This window comes from Dipodomys spectabilis, unplaced genomic scaffold, assembly GCF_019054845.1.
Source record: "Dipodomys spectabilis isolate Male_0828 unplaced genomic scaffold, ASM1905484v1 ptg000233l, whole genome shotgun sequence".
Classification (NCBI taxonomy): domain Eukaryota; kingdom Metazoa; phylum Chordata; class Mammalia; order Rodentia; family Heteromyidae; genus Dipodomys; species Dipodomys spectabilis.
Window position 1 is genome coordinate 5967610 of NW_024870910.1, and position 12587 is coordinate 5980196.

Here is a 12587-nt window from a genome sequence, read left to right on the forward strand (position 1 = left end):
ATTCAAGGAAGCTGCAGTGGTAGGTGAGCCGTTCTGTCGTTTTCATCTGCCCCGCGCACTCCCAGCTGGAGTGGACAGGGGAAGGCTGCTCATCCCTCTTCAGATTAAATCAAATTCATTAACATCATATCCTAGGCACCAAAGATATCACCTGCATGGACCTGGCCAGTTTTCAGAGCCTTTGGTGACTGCAGAGCTCATCAGCCATCTGAGCTATTTTTGTTGTGTTCACTGTGAGAAATTTAGTATTGTGGAGCTTGTGGCCATGATGACATGGCAGGCACAAAGGACAGCTGGAAGAACTGCAGTGTTACATTCTCCTCTAATGAGTACACAGACAGACAGACTTGCTGACTGACGGACATTCATCCTAAGGTGATGGGTCAGGAGCAGGCCGTCAAGGACGGGGAGACATTCAGCCGTCACCTAGGTGGGCCTTGCCAGTCTCATGGGCTGGCTGGTGGAATGAATCTGGGGGAATCCTTTGGTGGATCTATGTGGGAGGTGTGTGGAGAGCATCTTTGTGTCTGTTCCCTGGCTTCCTGAAGATCCTCAGGCTTCAGACAACTTACATCCGACAGCCTGCTATCCACTTTCTCAAATGAGCGTTAGAGACTCACAGGAAAGGCAGCCAGATTGAAGACAAGTTCCGGCGTGTGCCTTTGGTCAGAGTAAAACCTTGATAATCAAGAGGATGATGAATGGAGGACCTAGAATAGAGAAATCTGGCCTTTATCACAATTCTTGTGGCAATTTAAAAGTAGCGATATAATTCACAGAACCGTACAACTCAACCAAAACTAAGTGTTTTTAAATATTTTATATATATATATATATATATATATATATATATATATATATATATATATATATTCACAGAGTGATATAATCATCTCGATTGTCTAATTCCAGGACATTTTCATTAACCCCAAAGAAAGTCGTTTGCAAGCACTGCCCACCTTTCTGTTTCCTTTGCTTCTGGCAATCTTTAATGCACTTTCTGTCTCCATGGATTTCCTGCTCTGAACATTTTATAGAATCCTTCCATAAGACGCACGTGGCATTTCTTTCACTTAGCCTCTTTTTAAGGTTCGTCTTGAAAATAACGTCGAATGTGCCCGTGCTTTATGCCTTCTTACGGGTCAGTGATCACTCATTGTTTGGGTATACTGTGTTCCCCAGCTGACGGGCTTGCTGACTTGCTCCCACCGTCTGGTCCCTGTGAATCGTTCATTGGCTTTGCTGTGGTTTCTCCCCTTTATCCTTTGTCTTGCTTCTCATCTCTATTTCCGACCTTCTGCTCACTTTGAATTTAATTTCCTCTTCATTTCTCAGTTTGTAGGATTTGGATATCGACTTTGTTTCTCTTCTTTTGTACTATTGGGCCTAGAATAAATGTGTTTCCCTTCAGACCCTGTTTTCATTATATTCTACAAGTCTGAATGTGCTGTTTCAATCGTCTTTCCTCTGAAATGTGAACGACCACTTCTCTAGTAATTCCCCTCCCACTTTGGCATTGATTATTTGGAAATGTATTGTTTAATTTCCTCTACTACTGGATTTCTTAAATTTCCCACTGTTGCTTTTGTTGGTTTTTCAGTGCATTAGCTGCTGGTCAAGGAAATACTGCACGATTTAGCTTTCTGAAATGAATGGGTAATATAGTCTGTCCTAGTAGCGTTCTATGTGTGTTCTAAAGATGCTTGCTCATTCTACTGTGGTTGGGTCAAATGTTCTACAGATTGTGTGACTCCAGTGATTCCTGTTGGATCTCGTACCCTGATTATTAATGAAAGTGGATAATTAAAATCTCTGACTTGTTGCAAGTTTTGTTTCTTCATTTATGCTGGTTTTTCCTTTATGTACGATAGTGCTTTGTTAATGAGTATACATACATCACAGCCATTATAGCTTCCTCATGAACTGACAATTTACTGTAATGTCAACCTTAGTTTATTTTCTAATGGTTTTTGAGTTAAAGTCTATTTTGCCATCAGTATGGTCTCAATCTCTTCCTTTATGACTGTTTTATGTAGTGTATCTTTCCCCTTCGACTTATAATTCATTGTGTTTATGAATCTAGTATATACTTACAGCCAGTTTATAATCTCTTATAAAAATTTTACAACCCTTCTTAGAAGAATGGCTACCATTCCTCTGATTTCAGTCCCTTTTATTAAATAATTTAATCCATTTACATGTAGTGCAATAATTGCTAAATGAGAATTTAGTAAGTCATTTTGCTCTTTCTTTCCATTTTATTCTCGTATTACTATTGCTCTTTGGGGTTCATAAATTTAATATACTAAAATTTCTTTTCATTGCTTTTGTAATCTTTTTGAAGTCTTTTCTATTTGTCCCAAGGATTGTAATTAATATTAGTATATAATGACGTAGTTCAAATCGATATAATACTACAGAAGTTTCCCTTATCCTTCCTTTTTCTGTTACTGTATAAAATGCATCTTTATAAACTTTATGCACCTTAGCAGGTTTATAAAGATTGTTTTTTCAGTTGTCTTTAATGAGACAGCAGAGAAAAGTGTGATAAAAATACATTTCTGTTGCCTTTTCTACTTATACAGTAATTTTTGTTGTTTTTTTCCTTGTTGATTGTAATTACTTTCTAGTGTCTTTTTATTTCAGTCTTTAGTATTTCATGTACCACCAGTTTGTTAGCAATGCATTCTTGTAGTTTGTGCTTATCTAGAATTGGCTTAATTTTTCCTTTTAGCTTTTAAAGAGATATTTTTACTAGATATAAAATCTTGGCTAACAGTCTTTTTCTTGAGGATTTAAGCATTCATCACATTGATTTATGGTCTCTCCTGCTTCCATTTCATTGTAGATCTCTTATGAAGCTTTACTCAGTTTTTTTTTTTTAAGTTTTTCTCTCCTGCTGCTCTCAAATTTCTCTTTGCCTTTGGGCATGTTGAATATCGCATATCTAGGTGTAAGATTCTTTGAATTTAATCTTTATTATAGCTTGATGAGCTTCTTGGGGTGTAGATGGAAAGTTATCACCAAATTTAGGTAGTTTTTGAGCCATTATTTCTTCAGCTATTCGTTCTTATTTTGTGTGTATTTTATTTCATTTGTTTCAGTGATAGCAACTCATCCCAGCAACGTCTTAAAACTCTCCATCCTCCCGGCCCTGTACCCTTGATTTTGAGATTGCAGAGATCTTTGCTGCACAAATAAGGAGTGAGAACACTCAACATTTGGCATTATCTCACTCAACGTGATGATGGCCTGACCCATCTGTTTGCGTGCAATTGGCACGATTTTACATTTCTTCAGGGCTAATATTCCATTGTGCATATGAACCATAACTTCTTTGTTCGTCATGTTCATTCTTGGGCACCTCAGCTGACTCCCTGGTGTAGCCTGGCCTCAAATCAAGATCTTCCCATTGTTTCGGCCTCACGTAGCTCTGAGTGCAGCTGTGGGCCACCTGCAGCTTGCCCCAGCTTTTCTGCCATATGTTTTATAACTATGCTCATTGTTTCCCAAAATATTTTCCACTACCAGACAGCCATGAGATTCTGCAACTGCTGGGACTTCTAACAAATGCACCTAATGGGAGGGGGGAGGGGGGGAAGTCTGCTTTTATTTGGCAACTTTTTGAGTCAGGCCAACTAACGATTCGTGGTGTTTATGGCTTTCGTCTATGAGCAAAGCGAACTCCCAGTGACTTTGGGAGAAAGTCATCTTCTTAATTGAGGAGTCTTGACACAACTTGCAAGACACCACTAATCAGATTCTGCTTGCCATCTGCCAGAAGTACCAGTAAGATGTCCATTCACCACAGAGGACAGAATGAAAGGGAGAACAGCACCTTGCTAAGAGTTATAGTTTCCCACTTTGGAGCCTGTGACCTACAAGAGAGGTGCAGCAATACGCAAGGAGATTTCTTCTCTTGATGAAGGATTGGCATTGTGTGAGCACGTTTGAGCTTATGAAGATTCATTTGAGGCATCCTCTTCGTGTGGGGGGAGTGAGGGAAAAGGAAAGCAGATATGTTATATAAAATAATTCTTATCTACGCCGTACTGTTTTGACAAGGATTCACTCTGGTAAAAGAGATACAAGAGTCCTATTAACTGTGTTTAGATTACAGTATACTTTCCCGCTTTACATAGTTGCTAGATCAAAGATAATGTCTTCCCATCCATGAAGCCTTGCTTCCGAGGATGTTTTGATTTTGCAAATTGCTAAAATGTCTCCCTGAATAAAAAGGGTACAGCGGAGCTATTTGTGATAAAACCCTCTGATTTTCTCCTCAGATCTCAGTGGGAATAAGCTAAAGTGAAATAACTTAAAACTTTTAATGTCACACACTCACACACACACACACACACACACATTGAGGAATCTGTCTAGCCTGCTGTAAAGGATTGAACTTAGTTCTTCATCAGTAAGAAACTGGGGCATCTGAGCATGTCAGGGAGGAAGTGTTAATACCACTCCGTGCTCAGTCATGTCTACTCAAAACACAACATGAACTCAGGCACCAGAATGTGCTACACAGAGACTAGAGAACTCATTCACTTCATCATTCACCCATTCTTCTTTTATATATCTTTTTGAACACTATCTTTATAAGTAGTTGTACAAAGGAGATGTTTTCTAACAGAGCAGTGTATGAATGCAGCAGTCTCCAGTGGCTTTTTGGCCAAAGGCTGGTGCTCAATCGCTTGAGCAATACCTCTGCTTCTCCCCATTTGGATTTCTAATTGGCTTTGATTTTATAAACATTAACAAAGCACACTTGTTTAGGACATTTGACAATGTATACCTCAGTGTTATTTTATTTGGGATAATGTAAGTTTACGCAGTAATTTCTGTGTGCCTGGTAACAGTGCCAGCTTCTAGAGCCTCAGAGATGGACAAGACGTTGTTTTGTCTCCAAAGCATTTTTCTTTTGGTTGGAAAAGAAATCACAATCATGTAAAAATAATTTCTGTGCTGGAGAGCTTCTCAAGTTACTTGAACAGAAATTAAGTGTCTGTATCTCTGTTCATTTCCTTTGTCAGGGCTTTTTGCTTACTCTGTTTCTAAGGATGGATTCCTGGAAATTACTCCTCTCTGGGTTCTTAAATATGCAATTTGTCAGCACCTCTTTATACTTCAAGATCATTGTTTTGTTAGATATAAAATCTTTGTCTCCCATCTCCATTATTTAAGAATTACTTTCCATACTTTTAATATCCCTTTTCAATTTTCTCCTGAAGTACCAACATCAAAAAGGAGTTGACCTTTTTCCCTTCTGAGGTTACATTCATTTTCAGTATTTCTGTTTCTTTTTACCATATGAAATCTCCGTGAAGGTGAATTCTCAATAGTTATTCTGATAGAAACAAACTAATATGAAAATGAAAAATCAATATGGAGCAGATGATTTCCAAATTGATTATAAGGTTTGAAATATTATGCAGCAACCAATGATAGTTTGAAACAATCTACTTAATAAATAGAAACAGTATATATATGTATATATTTTTTTTCCTTTAGCCAAGAATCTCTATGTAATGTTTCTGAGAAGCTATAGTTACCATTAACTAATGAAATACAGAACCTCTGCCTTGACCTACATAGCAATAATTGTTTTATTGTCATTATAAAGGTGATATACAGAGGTTCATAGCAATAGTTTACCAGATACCTAGGAAAATTGATCATCAATGATGAATTCTGATCTATCATATTAAAATTATTGTACTTTGTACATAAAAAAAATTCAGAAGCTGGGCAGCAGTAGCTCACGCCAGTAATCCTAGCTACTCAGGAGGCTGAGATCTGAGGATCACGGTTCAAAGCCAGACTGGGCAGGAAAGTCTGTGAGACTTTTACCCCCAATAAATCACCAGAAAAGAACTAGAAGTGGTGCTGTGGCTCAAGTGGTAGAGCGCTCGCCCTGAGCTGAAGAGCTGAGGGACAGCGCCCAGGCCCAGAGTTCAAGCCCCATGACTGACAAAGGAAAAGACACTGGGGGAATGCACTGCTTTCTCTTAGCCTTGCTTCCCGCTTCGTTGGAGAGCTCATTTACTGTTTCTAGCTCTTTCCAGTAGACATAGGTAAGAAATAGATATGTGGACACACATCTACACCCCCCCCCATCATTTGCCTATCTGTGTATACGAAACTGTGGGTTCATGCCCACGAGACACCTCTGTTTCAATGCAGTGTCACCGAACGAGCCTTGGTGACTCCTTGCCGTCACCCGGAGAGTGCGGGTTATTATGATTCATGAGTGATTTGCTTATTTTCTCAGTTTCACAATGCACATAATGTAGTCCCTGACTTGCATTGTCCTGCTGTGATGGAAAAAATATAAACACACACACACACACACACAAAACACATACATTGGTAAAATGCTGCTTTTTGTCTTCAGCTTTATAATTTAGAGCTGAAAGTGTACTTTGGGAAGTTACCTGGGTCAGATCTCCTTACTTCCTCTGTGGGTTGTTGTTATTTGGAGCTTGAGTTCCTTTGTAAATATTTATAACCCATTTGGGCTCTCTGTGTGTCTCTCTAATGTTTGACTGTACGTATTTATTTGTGCATCAGAAACATGGAGAAGGTTGCCTTGAAACTATACAAAGCAGTCTGCGTGAAAAGTGCCGCTTGCCCCGACTTTCTTCCCTCTCCCCTTCCTTATTCTGTATATGTTGTGTCGACCCTCTTTCGCTGAATAAATACATCTGACTAGATTTTTCACTCATCTCGTGGATGTTTCTTTCTCTCAGATGACTTGGTGCATGTGTACTTTCTATCTTCATCCTTCCCTATGCTGCCCCAATCCACCTAACGTAGAGTCTGACAAGCATCTCTCCATATCAGCTCCCAGATACCAATTCTTTTTTTTTTTTTTTTAATAAAGTAGCTCCATAATACTTCATTTCGTCCACTATTTCCCTGCAGGCAGATCTGCTGCTTCAAGCTCATGTGACAAAGCTAGGAAGATCTTATCTCAGAAACAAAAACAACAAAAAAGGGGGTGATGTGGGGTTGTGGTTGAGGTGGTAGAGCACTTGCTTAGCATGCAAGAGGTCCTGAATTCACTCTTTAGTACTATAAAAAATAAAAGTCAACTTTGTTACTTAGTTGTTCCTCCTCCTCTTCCTCCTCCTTCTGTCATGGGGCTTGAACTTAGGGCCTGGGCGCTCTTTGTGCTCAAGGCTGGCACTCTACCACTTTGAGCCACAGCTCTACTTGCAGTTTTCTGGTGGTTCATGGAGATAAGAGACTCACAGACTTTCCTGCCTGGGCTGGCTTTGAACTGCGATCCTCACATCCTCAGCCTCCAGAGTAGCTAGGGTGACAGATGTGCGCCACTGGTGCTGGGCCACTTCGTGTAGTTTCTTTAACGAAGGTGACATTGGCATCTGAGTGGTTTCCCAGGCACATCTTTTGGATCTGAGTGGCCGTCCTCTGGAAATCTATTTCTGGTTTTCTAAAGGTTGGGGAACAGCTGGGTTTCGTCCCTTCTCTTCCTCCACTCTCTGTTTTTGAATGTGAGCATTTTGTGTGACAAAAATATCCCGAACGTAATAACATGTCCTTGGCAACCCTGGTGTTTTTGAGTTTTAAAACAACCATGGCCTTAACGCGAAGCTAGTTTTTAAAAATCATTTCCCCCCTCTCTCTTTCCCCGTCCAGCTGAGCAGTGTTTGTTTAGGAAGCTCTGGGCAGTGTCTGGCCCACAGCACCTCATGCTGAGCTGGAAGCTTTCATGGTCTTCTTTCCCTCAGTAGCTATTCTGGGCTCCCACCCTCCCAACCTCACCTCCCAACCGTGTGCTGTGAATGGTGGAACCATTTGTTCAGCCTCCAACGCGCAGCCTCTCTGTGGACTACAGCTCTGGCTCTGCCCGGATCTCTGATGTTATCCGGCCTGCCATCATTCATCCAGTCTGACGGGCACCGTCTCTTCATGTATCGGACATGAATGCATGGGAGAGTTGTGCATCAACCTTGGTTCTGGTTGCCATTTGTAAGTTCTCTTTGAGGAGGTGGCTCGGTGTTCCTCCTTCCGGTCCTACCTTGTGGTCCACTCTCTTGCTGCGGGGATCCTGGAGGTTCACGCTCTGGTTGTTGAACTTCTTGGTTATTACTTTTCTGTATCTCTGGAGATCCTTATTCTTAGCAGAAAAATAAGGAATGATAGTTAAAATTAAAAGAATGTGGTTCTCTCTCTTTCTCTTTTGGAGCTGAGAATGGCAGCAGATGCCTGTAATCCTAGCACTCAGAAAGCGAAGGTTGAAAGCATTTAGGACTTTTGCATCTTGCCTGGGTTACATAGTGGTTTAGAGGTATTGAAGATGTATATTAAGCTATATGGTGATTGAGATATATTTTTTTCTCTTTTAAAACCATTGATTTTGAGTGACATTATTTCATGATGGGGTTTTCCGGCCTTTAGTGCTAGGGGCTATACAAGGTGTCTAGCAGTTGGCTGCATGCATTCTTCTACCTGATTCTGATTCATTCTTTCATAAGTTCAACTGAGAACTTTTGTTTGGTTATGAATCAGCCATGATTTCTAGATACCAGAGGTGCGCATTTGAGTGTGCACTCTCTCTTTCTCCTCTCTCTCTCTCTCTCTCACACACACACACACATATACACACACACTTAAATTCACTCTTTCTCTTTCCTTTTTTCTTCCTTCCTCTCTATCACCCCCTCACCCTCCCTCTCCTTCCCTTCCTTCCTCTTCTCCTTCCCTCCCTTTCCCCTTCCTTCCTTCTTTCCCCTTCTCTTTCTTTCTCTCCTTCCTTCCTTCCTTCCTTCCTTCCTTCCTTCCTTCCTTCCTTCTCTCCCCTTCTCTTTCTTTCTCTCCCTTTCCTTCATTCTCTCCCCTTCTCTCTCTCTCTCCTTCCTTCCTTCCTTCTTTCCTTCTTTCCTTCCTCTCTCTTTCCCTCTCTTTCTCTCTGCCTCTTTCTCCAAGAAAAATTTGAGTATTAATGGTTAGGGACTTCTTCGACTTAGGCTGCAAGCGCTCACTAATAAAGAGCAGATGCCTGGTATGCACGTGAAGCCATCAGGTGTAGACAGACAAGGAAGGGGCCTGGGATCCTCCAGATTACACAGGTCTCCTCTAGGAACTTTTCAAGGCAGATCTGAACAATGAAGTCCAATACCGGTCAGGGATCACAGCTCTGGATTCTCCTAGAATCCAGGATCTGGACAGGGTGATGGAGGGGTCTGCACTCGCTGGTGGTTTTTCTGGATTCGAGAGGCTCTTGGCTGAACCGTCTCATTTCCAGACGATCTGGACATCTGGTAGGCCTGCATCGAGCACCACACCATGCTTTCTCTTCCTTGGAACTATTTTACGTGAACCCTGACAATGGAGGCCTGGTAGGATCAAATGGATTCACCTGCAACACGAAGAAAGAGGACGACATCATGTTTTCTTTCCCCTGCAAGTTCGCAGTTTCACCACAGCATTGTTCTTCAGAGCAAGGTGGGACTTGGGACTCTCTTGGAAGGACGAAGCACCAGCTGCTCATTCTCTTCTCAGTGGAGGAGCGGCCTCTGTCCTCACACAAACGCTACAGCAGATAAAAAGCGGAGGCGCGTCTCATCTTCAGATGCTTAACACGAATCCCCGGAAGCACGGCGGCCCAGACCGCGGGTACTACGAACATAAAACACCAAATGGATTTGGAGATGGGAGGCAAATGGATCTGATTTAAGACAGAAAGCTCTCTGGTGAGGGGTAGTATGTGTTATCATTGTGTGCCATGGCAAAGCCACAGGTGCACGTGGAGGTGCCCCAAAATCATAACCGCACAGAGCCCCGAGTTCGAATGCACCCACGTAGGGCCTTCCCTCACCCACACAAACTGTCATTTCCCCCAGTGCAAATAATCAAATGACCGTTTCCCCACACCTAGCGGCCTTCCTGCATTTCTCTATTTCTCTCGCCGGACCCTCCAGGGCTCTGTGCTTGGCTCCTCTTAGAGGTCTCTCCCTGGCATTGTTTCGTAGCCTATGCTCTGCTCAGCAGTTTCTATTGGTGGTTCCTTCATGTGGGTCTCCTGGGCCCATCCTTCGCCTGTTCCGGCCTGTGGCTTCTACCCCGAAGGGGGCGGCTTGGATCAAGTTGACTGCAGCCCTCTTCTCTGGGGTCCCTAGCCAACGTTCCCATCTCTTCCTTTCTACCCGCCTGTAAGCCTGGTTTATTCTTCCCGAGGAGAAAGACTAGGATGAGCTGAGGAAATGGCGGGCGGCGTCAGGGTTGGGCCGCGCATTCCTGAGTGTTTGAAGACGAGGTAGGGCCCAGACGCGGGTGTGGAAGTCACGGGAGAGACAGTGAAGGACGCAGAGATGGAGATGGGGTTGTATAGTGTTTCTCCATGGAGGTCTATGGGAGAGCCTGTCTCGTTGGAGCCCCACATGATCCCAGAAGCCACGGGGCACTGCGGTACATCCCCGTCATCTCGGCCCTCCAGTGGCAGAGGCCGGAGGATCCTAGCATCACAAGACAAGGACAGATTCATGCTCTAGGGCAAGTGTGAGGGCAGCCTGGGATGCATTAAGACCCTGTGTCTCAAAATGCTGGATACGTGTGTGTGTGTGTGTGTGTGTGTGTGAGAGAGAGAGAGAGAGAGAGAGAGAGAGAGAGCGCACCAGGTTAGTGTATCTACTTTCTTTTTAATCTTAGAACATTGACTTCCAAATCTCATACCTGGGGCTGAGCTGGGGCCGTGGAACTCGGCCGTCTGAATGAAATCTCAAATCTCAGGCTTTTCTGGTGGCCACAGGAAAGATACTTGCTTTTCTATTTTCTTTTCTGCTCTTTTGAGGAACTGTGACCTCGAGTTCCGTTCTTGCGGTGTGGGCCTTTCCCACGCAGGTGCTGTCTGTCCCCTGAAGTTAGTCTCCGTGGAGGAAGGAAAGGTGGGGCTGGCAGGATCGTGGGCCGCCGGTCCCACAGCGTGCTCGGAGCTTCATCTGCATAGGCGGGAATGTTTATTTATTTATATCGAAGCACCTTGACTAATTTCACTGCAGTTATAAAGAAAATGTAAATATATCCCCAGTCCTGATGAAAATCCAGGTCGAGGCACGGAGAAGCACGGAACGGTTGCCAAGCATCCCGAAACTCTGACATTTTGCCTGGAAAGCATCTTGATGGGAGAAAATAAAAGGACGTGAAGCCCCGCAGATACGCTCACTTAATCCTGTTGGCCTGAGGTGTCTGGTTGCATTTTACCTCTCTCCTTGGTTTCCGGGCAGAAGCAGTCATTCCTGTGTCCAGAGGTCAAGCCTCCATTGCCACTGACAAGAGCAAAAAAGGAGAGAGAGAAACACAGAAAGGAAGAAAAGAACAAAGGAATCAAAATAGGATGATGTACAACGCTGACCCTTTCTCAAGCCAAAATATGTGCGTGTACAAGTGTGTACACACGTGTGTACGCACACATGTGTTTTACCAATGCTAGGACTTGAAATCAGGGCCTGGGTGCCATCACCCCCGATGGCAGGAAAAGAAGTAATTCACAAGGGATGGAAGGCTCTGGAAGGTTCAAGACCAACAGGCCTGGGTGGGAGCCTGGAGTCATGTGGCCGCGAGTCACTCGGTTATTCCTGAGACGGAGTCTCCGCCCTGGGTGGTGGTAATAACCCACCACGCACAGCTACTGTGCCAGCTGGTTATACCATAGGTCAGAGCTGCGCCCGCGCTCTCTGAGCTCAGCTTGCTGTATTGGTGGAACGGAGAAGCGCCTTGTGTGTTCTCGGTGGATGGACCCATTGTGGGGAGAACCCCCCCCCCCACTTTTAAACTTGATCTTAACACGCAGCTAACCCCATCAATACGCAGTCTGGCCTGGTTTCCGCAGCTTCCTGGGCCAGCTGGGCAGGAGTTAGAGGGAAAGTCGGAGTCGTTCGTTGGTTTCGGTATCGCCCAGTGTTCTTGTCTCAAGCGATTTCCTCCCATGCCTGGGTTGATTTGCTTACTCTTTTGTTCCCGCAGCCACAGGTGCTCGCTGAGAGGGGAGGATCTGAACCGGCAGTGGCTCTCTCCCCGCGCGCACCTCCAGCCGACGGTTTACCACGCCAAAGGACTCCTGTACTACCTGACGAGCATCGGCCGCAGGCCCGTGGTGAGTCACTTCCTTCCCTCCCCAGCCCTTGCCTGCCTCCTCCTGCCTTCCAGGAGGCAGGTCGCACTCTGGTCAAGGGGGGAGCCCCAGGCGGGGTATTTTGAAGCATCGGCTTTGTGACCCGAGAGGGAGCAGGCCCATCCAAGGACTGCTGAAACGCGTCCGTCACACAGGCTCCGTTTAAATCCCCTAAGAAAGGAGTGCTCTCAGGTTGGTCAGTCCAAAAAGCCGTGGGATTCAGCGTGTTCATACCCTGTGTCCTAACCCTTCTTCCTTCCTTCTCTGAGAGGCTGTGTTGGGGGTTCTAAACCGACCTGGAGGCCCGCAGTTTCTCCAGGACTCATGGGATGAGGATAGACGTGAGGTACACACTTGCAGCTTATTGCAGGAAGAGAACAGGCGTGGGGAGGGCGGTCAGCACTGCGGAGTTCCAGGGCACACGGAGCGGGCACCAGGACCAGGGAGT

General features: G+C 44.3%; 1 protein-coding gene across 1 annotated transcript in view; it reads left to right on the top strand.

Moving 5' to 3' along the window:
• Agbl1 (AGBL carboxypeptidase 1) overlaps nt 1–12587 on the top strand; it is a 353278-nt gene that overhangs the window by 171374 nt on the left and 169317 nt on the right. Inside the window, exon 19 of the mRNA XM_042698518.1 lies at nt 11992–12121. Coding sequence (XP_042554452.1) covers nt 11992–12121 — 130 coding nt within the window. The remainder of the gene's footprint in view (nt 1–11991; nt 12122–12587) is intronic.